Source organism: Periophthalmus magnuspinnatus, chromosome 14, assembly GCF_009829125.3.
Source record: "Periophthalmus magnuspinnatus isolate fPerMag1 chromosome 14, fPerMag1.2.pri, whole genome shotgun sequence".
Classification (NCBI taxonomy): domain Eukaryota; kingdom Metazoa; phylum Chordata; class Actinopteri; order Gobiiformes; family Gobiidae; genus Periophthalmus; species Periophthalmus magnuspinnatus.
Window position 1 is genome coordinate 15,847,560 of NC_047139.1, and position 17,430 is coordinate 15,864,989.

Consider the following 17,430-nt stretch of genomic DNA (forward strand, 5'->3'; position numbering starts at 1 on the left):
CGCGTCTTTCCGGGACTCCGGCGGAAGTGCAGACCAACAACACAAACTGACATGGCGACGTTCTTTGGAGAAGTGCTGTCCGTGTACTCCCGGGCCGTGGAGGAGGACGACGACGAGGAGGAGCAGGATGAAGAGGACCAGCTCATCCTGAGAGAGCTGGAGGACAAGAGGTGGGTAGGAACAGCGGGCACCGCGGCTACTGGCTGCGCAACGGCGCAGCGGTGACGCGGCACAAATGAATCTGACAGTCCCTCTCTCTGCCAGGCAGGTCCGGGTACGCTGGAGCCCCACGATAGAGCAGAGCCCGGACAGCGGCCACAGACTGCCCTGCCCACACCTGCTGCTGGCCGTGGGACACAACGCCACCAGTAAGCGCCCAAGACACCCACACGTGTACCCGAGTTAAATCTGTGATCTAATTTGTGTAGTAGTCCGGGAGCTTACAATTAATGTACACCTGTACACCTCGGGCCATTACGAGTTCAGAGTCTTTCATTTCAACTCGTCCCCGTTTGGACCACCAAAACTCCCTTTTTTTTTTCTTTTTTTTTTTGACCAAGCCTCAGATGGTATTTTTTAAAGTGGTGCTTTAGTCACATATAGGAGGTGAGCCCAGAAAATTACATCAGAGCATACTGCCATGGTGTGAAATACAGCAATGTAATAGTATAGAGGTTTATATCTATCCATCCATTTTCTTCCGCTTATCAGAGGCGGGGCGGCCAGTAATCCAAGCACGGACTCCCAGACACATCCTCCAGCTCCTCCGGTGGGACCCCAAGGCATTCCCAGGCCAGCTGAGAGCCATAGATCCTCCAGCTTGTTCTTGGTCTTCCCCGGGGTCTCCTCCCAGTGGGACATGCCAAGAACAGTGAGTCATCCAGAAGTCATCCTGAACAGATGTTCAAGCCACCTCAGCTGGCTCCTCTCAACGTGGAGGAGCAGCAGCTCTACTCCGAGTGCCTACAGTGTGACTGACCTCACACTATCTCCAAGGGAGCACCCAGCCACCCTGCGGAGGAAACTCATTTCAACCGCTTGTGTCTGCGATCTTGTCCCTTCCCAAAGCTCATGGCCATAGGTGGGGGTAGTAATATAGATTGTCCGGTTAATCGACAGCTTTTCCTTTTGACTTAGCTCCTTCTTTACCAAAACAGTTTAATACAGCAACCGCATCACTGAAAATGCTGCACCAATCCGCCTGTCAATGCCTTCTGCAGATCCACAAAGCACATCTGGACTGGTTGGGCTAACTCCCATGAAGCCTCGAGCACCCGATGGAGAGTATCCTCCTGAATTTGTGGTTCAACTACCCGTCAGATTCTCCTCTCCAGTTTCCTGGAATAGTCCTTATTGCGAAGGCTGAGGAGTATGTTTCCCCTGTACTTGGAACACACCCTCTTAAACAGATGAACCACCATCCCGGTCTGCCAGTCATGAGGTTTATATATTGTTTCTAATTATCAGATAATTTTTTATTTTTTTTTAATCTCAAATGGCATTGTCAAGGACAAATTCTGTTCCCAAACTGTTATACTGCGACACCATATAACGGTATAGGTGTGATTTGGTAAATGTGTTTTATTAATCAAAGTTCACTTTTAGTTTATAATGACTGAAAATGAATGCACATAGGTCACTCTTTATGGTTGGTCACAGTGATTTGTCCTGTGTACTGTGTGCAGGGTTTGTCTCTGTATACTTCCTGTCCCATGGAGGCTGGGATGCAGTGGGACACGTGTCTTTGTGGAATGAGAGGACTGTCCACTCTGAGGACACTACTTGTGTTCTGCACCGGCACAGGGAGAGCCACGTGAGTACACACATAGATGCACACACACACTTTGCAAGTGGAGGGAAACCACCCTGCTTGTCTCCATAGGGATTATATTGCTTTACTGCTGGAATGTTGCACAATATGGCATTTATTCAGTTGCAGGTGTTTTAATTGATAAAAATGGAAATGGACATACTCTGGGGCATCTTTATGGCAACAAGCAGGTGCACACCCTCCACCAGAAAGGTTTCATGGTGCACCTTTAATTTCTCAAGATGCCTTCAGTGTGGGGCCTTTGGCTTTATAAACTGCTTCACTCCTCACTATTACCAGGAGAAGGCATCAGACACTAACTGCACTCTCTGTTAAGCTGAAAATGAAAGTGATGTTGTTGCTCATGGCCAACTAGAGCAGTCTCTCATCCAAGTACTAACCAGGCCCAGCCCTACTTGGCTTTTGCGATCCGACAAGATCGGGCTATGATGATGACTTATAGCATGTCATACATGTCCACTACTCTGTGATTACATCCCTTATTTATCTATCGATTCTATATAGCTAGTATAGCTTTTTTTGCACAAATAAAAAAAAAATCAGCTGACTTGTTTCTTTTATTAATTCATTTAGAACAATATTGCAATTTGGAATGTCCAAAATATAAAATGATGATTAACAGGTGTGATGGATTATAACTACATACAGTATAAAATGTCTTGCTTAAATACCTGTATTTATTTGTGCTTGTGTCCCTGAGCAGGTGCTAGTGTGTCAGGTGGATTGCTTTGTGGCGGAGGACCAGCTCTTCCAATGGACCGAGCAGGTTTGTCCATGTGTCCCTGTGTCCCTGTCCCTTGTGTTGCGACCCCTCTGTTATAGCCTGTCTTTTATGTCCTCTCTGTTACATCCTGTCTCTATGAATTCCACAGGTCCTGGGCAGCCTGGACGCCTCTCAGGTCACTGTGCTGTCGGACTGTCCAGCGGCAGAGTACCAATCACCACAACCTCTGGGCCCTGATCCTTGCTTGCGGTCTCTTCACACCTCTGCGTGGTCCGAGCCAATCTGCTGCCCCCCGGTAGAGCTGCCCAATCTGGTGTCAGGTCTCCCTGCTGCAGGTGCTTTTTGTCTATGTAACGTTTTTTGGAGGGGGGGGTGCATTAGCTGCTGGTCCCCATGGAGATATTCCACAGTATGGCTTTAAAAAAATCTATTGTATAACCATGTTATAACCTTCCATCAAAACATGCCTGAAGAGGTTTTAGATGTCATCCATGCATGCTGGAGTATTTTAGCAGTCTCTCCTGGGCACTATGTGAACCCTTCTTAACCTCCTGAGACCTGGCGTCCTCATATGTGGACAACACATTTTGGGTTGTCTAGGCCACAATGCAAATTTTTAGAAGGAGAATAACAGCATACAATAACAGCAACAATGCAAATATATTATATATATATTCATTTTTTTTAACAGTTTAGAATGTTTAGAATATTTTATTTTAATTTCTTTTGTTTTTCTTCCTGCTTCTGTCTGCAGCTCTTCACACGAGACACATTGTTCCAAGAGGCACAATTGTTGTTTCTCATTTTGTTTTTACATTCAGGACAAATTTTGCTATTTTCAGGGTCTTAATAAATAGGTTTTGCAAATCATTATTCAAATGTTTTATCAAAATGATTAAAATGTCCACATATGAGGACATTTGATTTACATACGTTTTTCTCAGAAACTATATAATGTAAAAAGATAATTCTTTGTATTTACACTCATCAGGTAACAGTCAGCCCAAATAACAAAGAGAAATTAATAAAGCATGTCATGCAAGAGCTCGGGTCTCAGGAGGTTAAAGCCCGTATAATCCTCAGCCCACAAGCCTACATCACCCATGCTCCCACACGACAATTCTCCATAAATGTACAAAAGTAGGATACAAAACTTCACACCACAGCTTTAAAAACCTGATGTGATGTGCAGTAGTTTCATTAGTGGGACGCATGCTGGTTGCAAAGGGAGGGGGGGACTCAAAGAGTCAAAAACAAAGTGAAATATATTAAACAAATTAATATATTGTCCTCAGCAAATATAGCATTTTCCTTTTACATCGATGGATCAAAGCAATCCACAGACAAAACGCGTATATCACAAACCAAAAAGTGAATTAATGAACATTACACTAAATACCAGAGAATCAGCAGATCTAATATTTCATGTATTCTCCTTTTCTGTGTTTCAGTGGTGAGCTTCTGTCAGCTCCACAACATCAGTGCTGCGGTGTACCAGTGCTACAGTGATGCCCGCTCTGCAGACTCCACCACCATGGACATGTTCAGACCGGTTGTAGCCCGTCTGGCACAGGATCTCAAGGTGGGGATCAGAGGAACTGTCAGCTGTTGTGGGTTGTCAAAGGTGTTTTGTGCAAACAGTGCACCAGTGCTATTTCTGGGTTTGTGACTGATCGAAATATGCTATATGCTTAGACAAAATTTTAAATAATGCTCAAAATCTGGTATTTTCAAAGGAAAGACACAAAAATAGACAAACTAAATTATATTTGAAGGATCAGTACAAGAAAAACAAATGTTCAAATAATTTCGTATTATCAACATAAAGCTCTTGTCACTCATAGACTTACTCACAGTGAGAAGAGGAACCGAAACTTTTACTCAAGTAAGAGGAGTAAAAGTATGCTGCTAGAAAAGTACTCTGTAAAGTATGTCTTTAAAAAGTTACTCAAGTAAACGTTACTGAGTAAATGTACTGCCCACCTCTGATTATAATTACAAACGGACAGTGCGCAGCTGTCGGATGTTCCTGCAGTTTTAAACTCTGAACTGAGTGTTAAAAGACAAATGGTCAGTGGTGGAAAGAGTACTGAAAATGTGTACTTGTGTAAAAGTACAGTTACATGTCTAGATAGTGTTGTCATGATACAAAAATGTTAAACTCCATTTCTATACTAAAAAATAGACTTAATACTCAATACAGATTCCTATACCACAATGAAATATAAAAAAAATACCATGTGGCCTTATATCGGTGTAATCCCTCAGTGTCCAGGTAGGTTCTATAGTGGTCCATGGACTTATACCTGATACAATGATACAGCTCACGATCACTCTAAAGCTATTCGGGAAAGGTTCATTTCTGTCCTGTGAATGTGACTCATTTAATCAATAACTGCTCAAATGAGTGTCTAGTTTTGATGCTAGTTTTAGTATTGATTAGTAACAGATTTTTGATACTTTTGACAACCCTGGTGGCTACTAATGTACTCAATTACAAGTACAACTACTGCTGCCAAGATTGCACTTAACTAAAAGTAAAAAAGATGAAAAATACAACTCAGTACAATTTACTAGTTATATTTTCACAGTTTTAGAAGCACTTTAGATCGCTTTAAACAAATGTTATCAATCAAAAAGTATAAAATTGAGTACCCCAGAAATCTACTCAATTACAGTAACATGAGTATTTGTAATTAGTTACTTTCTGCCCCTGCAAATAGTAGCATAGACTAGTGCTGTCACAATACTGAAATATCTAACTTGAATTTCGATTCTAAAGAATAGTCTTGGAACGTGGTGCCAATTTTGAAAAGCTCTTTTTAGTCAGTATTGCAATTTTCAACACAAAATAATGGTATAATGTGGTCTTACACTAGTTCAAATAAAGCTAATATAAAAGCTAATATAAAAGTTATGTGATATTTATTTACCGGTATTTATTTATTTTTTCAGTATTGATCAGATATCAAGGTCTCAAATGAATATTTAGTTTTGATACTAGTTTTAGTGTCAATTAGTATCTGTTTATCGATACTTTGACCCTTTTAACCTGTGCTCCTGTCTGCCATAGCTGGATTTCTCGCCTGACCGGGATATCCTCAGGAAGTTCATCTCACAAGCTAATGTCCAGAGCAATCTTTACATTTAATATGGATTTTTGATTTTTTTTTTTAAATAAAACAATTTCAAAATTTTGTTCTGGGGTCTGTGGTGTCAAATAAACTCTGTCAGTGGTCCCCTTATACCACACCTGGATGTTTTGTGGCCCATTTTAGTCTGGCCATTTATATTTTTATGGTTAAGCATGCTTCTCAGTAATTTAAGATAGGTGGAACATGTCCTTCTATGGACAGTTCTTTGCTATAGTTGCACCACTAAGCAAGACACTTCACTCTTAGAAATTAGATGGTGTAATCCCTCATTCATCCAGGAGTGATCCAAGGTAGAATACATTTGAGAGGTAGTCATCGGAACATTGTTTTTAAAGATTGTTTTGGAAAGTTTGGACTCCCATCAGTGTTGACTGTTGCCATATTTTTATGTTTAAATTTCACATGTGACAGCATACAGTCGAAATATATAAAAGATGAGAAGTACCCTCTAGTTTTACGCACAGATGGGCCTCTCAACAATTCAACAATCCGCAACACAGTGCAACTTCATTCAGCCGCAGCTTTGTCTCTACCCTGCCCCCTGGCGTATCTCTTTAGGAAGAGCAGGAAGCGAATGGACGGTGCCAGGAAACTCCTAGCGGTGCGTAAAGGTACTGCACTCCTGCCTTTCCTGTTATTTCTGAATAAACCACTGTTTGGCTGTTTACTGTGCAGCGTACAGGCATATTACATGGAAGAGGTATGAGGTTGTGCACGAGAAATCTTTACCGCTGAATCTAAACATTAAACCATGTTTATGTCGCCATTCGCGCATCAACCATTGCGTTTCATTTTTATTTGAGCAATTTGTTTTTTTATAGTATAAATGACAAAAAGTAAAATGAGTAGGCAAAACTGAAGCAAGGGGCTTATTCAAGCCACATCCAACTATTTCTTCAGCTGACTGAACAACCAAAACCCATCAAAAAGTAGTACATTCGATGCCCAGTGCACAGTGGACATGGACATCCAGTAGAAACACATAGCATTTCAGTTTATATCAAGATGTGTTTGGTAAGTCAGAGTAGTACCCAGGCCCACACGCGCAGTGTGCGCGGGCCTGTTTATGTGTGAATGTGTCACCACATCCACAGAGTCACATTTTGTAAATAAAGAGACTGTCAATCAAACGTGACCCAACTTCGACCCAAAAGTCAGAGACACACTGTGAGTTTGAGGTTTTACCATGATGCCACAGAAGCGACGTATTTTTGGGCTGCAAACATCGAGGCCTCCTGATGCCTGTCTTGACAGTGTCAATGGCCTGACTAAACAAGGGCTCACCGGGCGAGTTGTAGGCCCAAAACGGCAGGTCTACTGTCAGTTTCTACGGCCGTGGCAGTGCCTACAGCAAGACCCCAAAGGGAAAGATGACCCTAAAAAGAGCCGCCCAGGAGCAGTTTACCGCTGTGCGCTTCGGAGCGGGCGTTTGACGCAACAGGCACCACACACTAGTAGAGATAATTGAGGATCGCTCCGTGAAACCAAACCGTGGATCAACACTGAAATATTAAAAATCAGCAATTACACCAGTCTAGATTGCCTAGAGCATTATAAGCCAAAAAGCGGCAGAGTGAGTTCGTAGGAAAGGCGGGGCCTGCAGTGACAGTCGGCGAGGCCTTTGTTGTTTTATGCAAAGTTGAGAAGGAGCGAGAGTCGTGTGAGAGGCGTATGGAAATGAAGCATGAGCGGAGCCGAGGAGACGCGCGACTGAGACGAACATGTCTGCGAGCTGTCCCCGATAACACACTTCTACCACGGCCCCTGGACCCTCCACAGCTCCGGCAATTTCCACAGCTGAGCGGGTAAGTGTCCCCTCGGACTCCACAGCTGTGTGCGCGGCGCGGCGCGCTGACCTGCGCAGACTGGGATGCCTCCACATGTCAGCGGCTGATGGAGCGTGGGAGGGGGCATTAAAATAAGTGTTGTCAGTGGCTACATACGGGTTCCTACTTAAGTTACAACGATGTAGTAAAATCAGCTTTATTTATCATTTCAGACAGTGCAGTATTGAGATGAGCTCAGAGGTGGAGCAGGCGGAGACTACGGCGGAGCCCGGTAAGACACGCGTTCATTTGCACCTGGGTAGGAGGACATTTTCAGATTTGGAATACAGATCCACACGGGCTCTAAATTAAAAAGGGTGAAAGTGGATAAAGTAGCCTTAGCTTCATACCACACACAATTTGTTTTTAAGCAGAGACGAGCACTGTCCATATTAGCCTGCTTGGTGAATTTTAATAAATAGTTCAGTGGCTCCCAAACTTTAAAATGTCTGTGGACGCCGTACACGTCATATCTATATAACCCAGTATATATTTACTATATTTCCTACGTTTAAAATGTTTAGGTATAGGCTGGGAGATCAAAATATAGAAAATGTTTTATCAAATCAGGAGAAGCTGTTAATTTTCATTTCATAATTTCATCCCTCCCTCCATAACTCTCTCCCAGTGCTGCGTGGGTCCTATCTGTACCACAGAACTAAAACAGCAGCAATCAAACTTTTCACACAAACAACCAGATCTAAACCTTTATCTTAAATTAGGGCTAAACATATCTTAACACGAGACTAAATTAAGTCAATAATGAGATAAAACCATAGATAAAATAGCTGACAAATGATGATGACAAAAACATTAATAGATTTGTCTATACATAATACAAATATCTTACAAAAACTGCAGAGATCCCTGGGTACAGCCATCTGAGAAACTCTGGCCTAAACTACAGGATTACAAGTTAAAATAAGTAGCAATGGACAAGGTATTTTTTTGTTTGCCAAAAAAAAATAAAAAATAATAATAATAATAATAATATATATATATATATATATATAATCCAAGATATGTGGGGACTAGTCAGGATAGTAACATTTCAAACTCAATTTTGATACTAAGGAATATACTTGATACTCAATACTGATTCCAATAATTAAAAAAACAAAACAAAACGCTCCTTATATTTTTTAATATTTTCAACATTAAATCATAGTACTTTCTTTTATATTACCATGCATAATCCTTCAGTCATCCAGGTAGGTTCCATAGTATTCCATAAGTGTATACTAGTCTAAGTGGTTTTATACTTGCTCTGACACAGATCAAGATCATTCTAAAGATACCTGCTTAAATGAGAAGTAGTTCTATTCTAGATCTAGTAGATCTACAAATCGAAATCTAAATTTGTATTGATTAGTATCTGATTTTTAAAAATACTTTTGACAACCCTAGTGGGGCCATATCGTGAATGTAAATGTTGTACCCCTCTGAGCAGGATGGCCCCTTCCCCTTGTTAGATTAACCTCTTAACCTCCCTCATGTAATGGACAGTTGGCACATGGACACTGCTGCAAACTCCTGTCCTGGGAATCTGCTCCGATGGGCACAGCTCATTTGCATAGCTCCCTCATTTACATACTGGAAGAGTAATATGGGAAATGTGTGTGTGCTTGTGTGTGCGTGTGTGTCGGGGTGTGTGTGTGTGTGTGTGTGTGTGTGTGTGTGTGTGTGTGTGTGTGTGTGAAAGAGACAGAGAGGGGAGGGGGCTTAGAGCAGTGCTGGAGGTTACTGCTCATTTGCATCTGGTATCTCCAGCTCACTGCGTCTCCCAGTCTCCCCTGGACCCATTTGACAGGCAAATGAGCACTGTGTCCTGGAGAAGTACCAGTCTTACCTGCCAACCAGCTGCCACCTCACCTGTCACACCGCCCAACATGGCACCCGACGTGGCACCCGACGTGGCACCCAACATGGCACCAATTATAGCATCAAATACAGCACTAAACACAGCACAAAACACAGCATCCAGCGAACATCCATCACAACATCCAACACAGCTGTGCCTTGGAGAAGTGTCAGTCTTACCTGTCAACCACCTGCCACCTCACCTGCCACACCACCTTCCATACCATTCAACATGGCACCCACTATAGCATAAAACACGGCACCCAACAAGCACCCAAACTCAAAGTGCCATCCAACAGAGCTGCACCCTGGAGTACTAGTCTTGCCACCTCACCTGCCACACCACCCGACATGGCACTCAACATGGCACACACTTCAGCACAAAATACAACACTGAACAAGTACCCAATACAGCACTCAATACAGCACCCAACACCCACAGCACCTAACTCAGCTGTGCCCTGGAGAAATACCAGTCTTGGTATGTACCTTAACCTTAACACCCACTGCAGCACCCAACACAGGACCTAACACAGCAACCAGCACAGCACCCAAAATGTGTATATTGAAATTAATTTTAATATAATGCAATAGCAGTAATATAGTGACTCTTGGTGCGGTCTAAATTACATCTAAAGGCATCAGGTCCATTTGCAGAATATTGTTATATCATCAGGAAAAGGCTTTTCCATGGCCCTGCCCCCTGTCACGGTGGGCCCTGTTGCCCCTATCTCCTCTGTCAATGTAGGCCCTGTACATTACTGCACAGTTTGACCGAGTATGTAGTATGAAGTACTTTGCACTAATTGTAATACGCTTTGGTTCCAGAGCAGAGCGGGCTGCCGTTCAGCAGACAGGTGAGTACACTTAAACCATCTTCAAATGACAACTCATACAGTTTGCAGCTATTTGGTTTCTTTCCAAATATTCTCTTAGGCTGTTTGATAAACAGACTGTGGTACAGGTAGAGGGTTGGGGCTATGCACTCTGGTACAGGTGCAGGGTTGTACATGCTCTGGTACAGGTGGAGAATTGCGGCTGTAGGCTTTGGTACGGGTGGACAGTTGTTCAGTCCTGGTTCATCTGTGTGTGCTTTGTTTTATCAGATAAAAACAGAAGACATCAGTGACTCTCCTCACTGTGAGTCCACGCTGAAGACATGTCCCCTGAGCCACAGCTCCCCGGGGCCCATGCCAGGGGCCCCTCAGCTCACAGGGGTACGTATACACTGTTGTGCATGTTAACGTGCTGAGCTCTTCTCTCTGACCTCTCTATGGTTGCAGGAGCTGCCTTCGCTACACACCGTCCCGCAGCTGGTCCTGATGCCACCTGCTCATCTGGCACCACCCACTCACCTAGCCACGCCCTCCTCCTTCCTGCTGTCCCAGAGCTCCAGCACTCACCCAGGTACATGCTTACAAACAACCTCAGCTTAAAACACAGCACATCAGGAGTCACATACACATCCTCTGTTTAAGAGAGGCAGCACCAATCTGCACCTGTCAGGTACAGGGGCCTAGCATATCTTCTTTTGACACAGATAAAGCAGATGAACAGCAGGGACACAGAGGGAGTAACCATAGACTGTATTCAGAGCTGGACAAAGGGAGTGTGATGCCATCCATAGCATTCGACACCAGCCATATGAAGTTCATCGATATTAACAGTTATAGGAGCAAATTTGGAGCCAAGTTCCATCAAAGCAACCAGAGCCAATCAGGAGCCAGTTGGTTGAAGTTACTCACCCATTCCCGCTCGCACCTCTGGTTTGGCAGGGGGTGGTGTTTAGCAATGCTGTCAATCAAACCTGTTGCTAGTACTAGCAAAGTGACCTCATCAAAAGAAGGCTTTGATTGTCTGTTATTAATGTTCATATCTTGATTTACAGACAACAGTGAAATAAAAACACTAGAGCAGGTTAGAAGGAAAATTTTAAAACCAAAATAATGAACCTAACTGCAGCAGTTACAAAGAAGGGTCATCATTTTTCAAAACAAAGTGAATTGGAGTCAAAGTTGATAGAGCAGAATTGCTCCCATGCTCACTGCCTATTTGGAACATGGCGGCCTGTGGGTTAGCTATATACAGAGATATATATAGTCTATTGCTGTAACAGGGGAGATTACATGTGTGACGTCCTTTGTAGGGTGCATGTAGAGCTCTACCATTTGCTCACTTGTTTTTGTTTTATCTACAGCTCTTCTACAGCAGAACCTTCTGTCTCTCCCCAACCCCTCGACCTCCAGTCTCCTGCACCAGTCTGGTCTCAGCTCCCAGGTAGACCACTAGAATTTCAAGACCACCTTGAAAGCTCTGTACCTTATTTTTTTCACTTACCTTATGCATTCTGAGCATCCTAATTAACCATTGCAATAAGTTTATAAACACTTTTCTCATAAGTCTCTGGCTTGCATTCTCCCGATTGTGATTTCCTTAGTAAACTTTTTTTTATAACATTATTGTGTTGTTTTGTCTGTCCCAGTCCATGGCGCGCTCCAGTCTGGACGCCCACATGGACATGTCCCACCTCCAGGTGGCCAAACACATGGCTCTAGCCCCACAGGAGGAGCCCAGTGACCTGGAGGAGCTGGAGCAGTTCGCCAAGGCCTTCAAGCAGAGGCGCATCAAACTGGGCTTCACTCAGGTCAGGACACACTCACATTCCATTCAGGGAGGCCTCTGAGAGCACCGCTCTGTCAAATGTGCTCTGCTTGTCCTCATGTGTCCTCTGTTATGTCTTTTGTTTGTTCTCTGCGTGTCCTCAGTTTGTCCATTGTTTGTCCTCTGCATGTCCTTTGTTTGTCTTATGTTTGTCCTCTGCTTGTCCTCCTCATGTTCTCATGTGTCCTCCGTTTGTCCTCTGGATGCTTTCTGTTTGTCTTCTTCTCTGTCTGTCCTCATTTGTCCTCTGTTTGTCCTCATATGTCCTTAGTTTGTCCTCTGTTTGTCCTCGTGTGTCCTCTATTTGTCCTCCGTTTGTCCTCTTGTGTCCTCAGTTTGTCCTCAGCGTGTCCTCATATGTTTTCTGTTTGTCCTCATGTCTTCCGTTTATCTTCATGTGTCCTCTCTTTCTTCTTTTGTGTCCTACGTTTGTCTTTATGTGTCCTCTGTTTGTCCTTCATTTGTCCTATTCATGTCCTCCATTTGCCCTCTGTGTCCTTCATTTGTCCTCTGCGTGTCCTCCATTTGTGCTCATGTGTCCTCTGTTTATCGTCATGTGTCCAGGGAGATGTGGGACTTGCCATGGGGAAGTTATACGGCAATGACTTCAGCCAGACCACAATCTCCCGCTTCGAAGCACTCAACCTCAGCTTCAAGAACATGTGTAAACTCAAGCCTTTGCTGGAGAAGTGGCTCAGTGACGCTGGTACGTGCAGCCACACAATCACACAATGATGTAAAAATGCTAAATGTAATAATATTCATATAATCATATCATATAGACGCATTTTGTAATGATTTACCGCATTATTAATGTGATCGCATGTAACTTTCTGGAGGTGGCCTGTCACCTGCATGATTCCATGAAATAGAAAACCATATTTCAGAACATTCTCCAAGGAGATATACATTTTATGCCATACTGTGGAACATTAAAGCCAAAAGAACAACATCTCCATGGAAACAAGCAGAAGAAAGCCCTGCAGGCCAATGGGAGTCAGGTTTATAAGGATACTTGTTGTATATGTTTTTCGGAGCATGTTTTTTCATTATGGATGTTTTTATTTTAGTCTTTTTTTAAGAAAAAAAAGAAGCAAACATTTTGAGACAAATTACTACAATTTTTGCCCCACCAGAGTGTAATAATGTAATAATTAACCGAAATCTGAATTGTGAACAGTGGCTCAATGGTTGAACATGTGCCCACTAACCCAAAAGTTTGAGGTAACGCGGGGGACAGATGTGACAAAAGGGACTGATGTGACACAGATGGACAGCAGGACCTGAGAGGGAGAGCTGTAACACAGAGGGGCAGCTGTGACGCAGAGGGACAGATGTGGAACAGAGGGACAGAGGTGACACAGAGGGATAGATGTGACACAGGGGTGACACAGAGTGACAGGGGTGATACAGATGTGATAGAGCGGGACAGAGGTAACACAAAGATGACACAGAGGGATAGAAGTGACACAGTGGGACAGAAGTGACACAGAGGGATAGCGGATATAGATGTCCATAGGTCATGTGACATCAGTTCAGCTGACTGATGCTTGTGCTGTCACCAGAGAACTCACCATCGGACTCTCTGAGCAACCCCTCGCCTCTGCCTCCTCTGATGGAGGGCTATGGACGCAAGCGCAAGAAACGCACTAGCATCGAAACCAACATCAAGCTGACCCTGGAGAAGCGCTTTCATGATGTGAGCACACCTCTATGTCCCTGTATTACCTCTGTGTTACATCTGTCCCTCTGTGTCCTCTCCATCCTACCCTTGTCCTCTGTGTCCCCTCTATGTCTTTTCTATATCCCCCCTGTTCTACTTGTGTCTTCTGTGTCGCTTCAGAACCCAAAACCAAACTCAGAGGAGATAACCCTGATCTCTGAGCAGTTGTCCATGGAGAAAGAGGTGGTGCGGGTGTGGTTCTGTAACAGGAGGCAGAAGGAGAAGAGGATCTACAGCCCTGTGGCCTCTCTGCCCGTCAAACACAGCTACAGCTCCAGGATGGTGAGCAACTGCTAGCTTGGGGATCCTTTAGTCTTCATTTATATTTAAGTAATTCCTTGGAACCATTTTTATTCACATCTATATAAAGGAACTGTACCCTTACCATTTAAAAGAATGTACTACAATCACAACAAAACCTGTGTCGCCAGTACCTTAACCTGCACATAGAGGACACATACAAGTTTTTCTCATTCTCAGTATATGGAGATGTCATGACTCATGTGAAAACTCAGAACTTCCAGAATTCTCTCACTGAGCTGCAGAGGCTGCACTAGCACTGATTAATGACTTAATGCAGGTGCTGGGTTTTAGATAGTGGTGATGCGGATCAAACAGTCCTTTTAGGTTTAAACCAACTGGATTTCAGAATTGATACTGGCAACGCAAATGAGAGACTTATATGAGGCTCACTGTACTTTCTGATGTGATAATCCTCTGTGTGGCTTTTGTTAATGTAAATGTCTGTTTATTTAGTAATGTGGCTGAACCAAAGCAGAGAGTAGAGGACTTTAACTGTGTATTCCTGTTGTGTTTTCAGTCTGGAGCTCCCAGGTCCTACAGCCCTCTGGCCTCCAGTGCAGGTAAGGCCTCCAGCTTCTGGCCGTACACATTGAGTATAGCTTTAACAATCATGTGTTCAGTGCTTTTACACAGTTGTGTGTTTGGTGCTTTAACACAGTTGTGAGTTCAGTGCTTCAATGCAATTGTGTGTTCAGTGCTTTAATGCAGTTTTGTGTTCAGTGTCTTCCAGTTCGTCTCCCCCCAGTCCAGGAGGAGGAGGGTCTCCCAGCAGCTCTCCTTCTGTCAGCTCACAGGTCCACAGCTCCACTGGGTAGGTCTGCAGTTGTGTCCAACCAAACTATTTATATTGACGCCCAAAGTGCTTACAATGCATCATTTATTCAGTCCATACGTGGAGGTGACAAACAATTATTGTAGCTGCCCTGGGGTAAAGAGATGCCAGTTTGTGCTATTAGCGCCTTCAGCCACCACCAATCACTCATGCACCAAATTCATACATAGGCAAGTTGGCTGAAGTGCCTTGCTCAATGACACGACGACAGTATGCATTGGTTCAAGCATTGACTTTCAGGCTGGTGGATGAGTGCTGTAATCTCTGAATCACTGCTGCTCCACTACTTCACCCCAGGTCCAAATCAGGCCTCTGTTTTGTCTTATTGTCAAAGTCTTTGCTATGGTTTGGGTAGAGGCAAGGATAGACAACAAAATGAAATTTCTATACTATACAGTATGCAGTCTATTGAGGCACCAATTTAATGAAACTGGTGTGTTTTTTTGGCATCAGTAATTGAGCTCATCTGTCCTTCTCTTCTCAAAGCCCTGAACCAGAAGTTCCTAGTGATTTTTCTCCTGTGTCACCTATAATGATAACAAGATTATGTTCAAACTACTACTTGTATGCTATTTTTTTGTTTTTATATAACTATGCAGATCGGATCTTTAAAGTATCTGAAATATATCTTATGGAATTGGAACAACTATAACATGATTAAAAGCTCTTAATGGAGATCTGCCATCTACTGTTAAAAAAACTCTAACTTACATATAGTAACTTTAAAGCCAGTTTGACAGTTTCTTTAAAGTGTCTGAAATCAAATTTGTTAATGCACACTAACTACATGTTGTGTTTGGCTATAGGTCGTGGTATCGATCGTGGAATGGAGCCTACCACCACTGATGCCCGGGACACATGAGGGGCGTGCCTTATCCCCACACTTTTTCTTCTGTTGTGGATAGTCTGGTCCAAAAAGTCCACTAAGTTTTGAGTTTGATAGTTTTGAATTTCCTGAGTTATTTAAAGAGTATTATGTGTTGTGACAATCTCTGTGTGAAAGTCTAGTCCAAGCCAAGCCTGTGCTGCTTTTTACATGTACAGTTTACCAAAGCACTGCGTTTGTATGTAGCATTTAGAACAGGCCATGTTCACTTTAATTTTTTTTTGTAATTCTTTATAATGTGTTGATCTGGCATGACACTGAAGAGTTTGTGTTTTTTCCTGGTGAAAAAGTTACCTGAAGTTATGTTTTGTTTAATTTGTGCTTCATCCTTCCCAATTACAACTGAACCTGAGGTGCCAGAGGTCCTATATCACACAAAATTGACTCTTGAAAGCTTTAAGCCATGTTAGAATATTACCATATCACAATGAGGAGTGATTTTTTTATATCATTAATCAAAAAATAACATAATATAGGCCCTTTAACCTTCAGATAAAGCAGATAATAATAATCATACAGTCTATACTTTACAGAAATTTGCTTATAAGAATTTGTTATATTAGATTTGATTAATGTATTTGAAAGGCAGCAGTGCAATTTCATAAAACACATGATTAAAACACGTCTGGATTCAATTGCAGCCCATGTAAAAAAACGCCCAACCCTGCATATAAAGGAAACATACAAGTTTTCTCATTCTCAATATATGGACAGACCATTGATATGACTTTTCAGCTTATCCAACTTCAGTGGTGCTGGAAGTCTAATGACGCAGGGGCCATGGGCTGTAGTGTATCCAATAGCATTATCCACTCATTTTCTTTGGGAATTTTTGTGGAATCTAGGTAAATTTGCAGCTTTCTGGTCAAGTGTGCGCTGCCTCCAGTGGCCTCTGCTATTTCAAGTAGTTGGTGACATCATTAAAGACTACCCTAATTATAGCCAGGCGTTTCTGTTTACAAACACCTGGCTGCAGAGGCGGAGTTTGATGTGTGGATACCTAATTACCAATCACATTGTTCCTCATACACTCAGACCCAATCCCTCCTCCTTCCTCACTCTCCCAGTTTAGGTGTTTAGTCCCACTTTAGGAGGGGCTGAGGGTTCAAGCACGGAGGCTCCAGTCTGCTCCCACACCCAATTTTGGCCAATTCTGAGCTTTTTCAAGATGACTGCTTTTACTTTGTTTTTGAACATTTATATAATTCTAAGTTACACTGTAAATTCCAATTCCAAAAAATCTTTCTTTTTTTGAACACTTCCGCTTTCGGATCTATCAGTCAATACAATAATCAATCAGGGAATCTGTTAGTGAGTCTTATATAAGCACTTACTGTACCTGCTCGAGCCCTGTTTGCAATTTTTGAGTGTCCTCTTTGGGGTTATTCTGCACAGGGGCTAAAGTGATGTAGCGCAAACGTCCAGCCGAGTTTTTGAATGTTGTTCAACAGAATGTGTGTTGTGTGACAAAAACATTCAATAAAAAAATAAATTTCAATAAAAAAAAACAAGTAAGAACTCTGTTGTCACTAAGTATATGTTTACTTTGAATCAGACAGTGGTGGGATGTAACAAAGTAAAATTAGTAAAGTACTGTACTTAAGTAAACATTTTAGGTATCTGTACTTT

The 17,430-nt window shown here is 42.7% G+C and overlaps 2 protein-coding genes across 3 annotated transcripts; both read left to right on the forward strand.

Annotated features, from left to right (window-relative positions):
* psmg1 (proteasome (prosome, macropain) assembly chaperone 1) lies at positions 1-5,753 on the forward strand. Its single transcript, XM_033978786.2, has 7 exons — positions 1-170; positions 265-368; positions 1,686-1,813; positions 2,535-2,597; positions 2,704-2,890; positions 4,007-4,137; positions 5,629-5,753. The coding sequence occupies exons 1-7, from the start codon at positions 52-54 to the stop codon at positions 5,704-5,706; spliced, it is 810 nt and encodes a 269-aa protein (XP_033834677.1). The 5' UTR covers positions 1-51; the 3' UTR covers positions 5,707-5,753.
* A 1,658-nt stretch (positions 5,754-7,411) lies between these two features.
* pou2f3 (POU class 2 homeobox 3) lies at positions 7,412-16,008 on the forward strand. 2 transcript variants are annotated; one of them, XM_055226533.1, is made up of 13 exons: positions 7,412-7,515; positions 7,710-7,768; positions 10,225-10,253; positions 10,503-10,613; positions 10,680-10,803; positions 11,594-11,673; positions 11,879-12,040; positions 12,622-12,763; positions 13,623-13,756; positions 13,901-14,062; positions 14,601-14,643; positions 14,804-14,894; positions 15,722-16,008. In XM_055226533.1, exons 2-13 carry the CDS (start codon positions 7,726-7,728, stop codon positions 15,759-15,761), a joined length of 1,161 nt encoding a protein of 386 aa, XP_055082508.1. In that variant the 5' UTR covers positions 7,412-7,515; positions 7,710-7,725; the 3' UTR covers positions 15,762-16,008. The 2 variants fall into 2 exon arrangements, with proteins under 2 accessions (XP_055082508.1, XP_055082509.1); XM_055226534.1 differs by having other exon boundaries at positions 12,622-12,760; positions 13,620-13,756.
* The last annotated feature ends 1,422 nt before the right edge of the window (positions 16,009-17,430 follow it).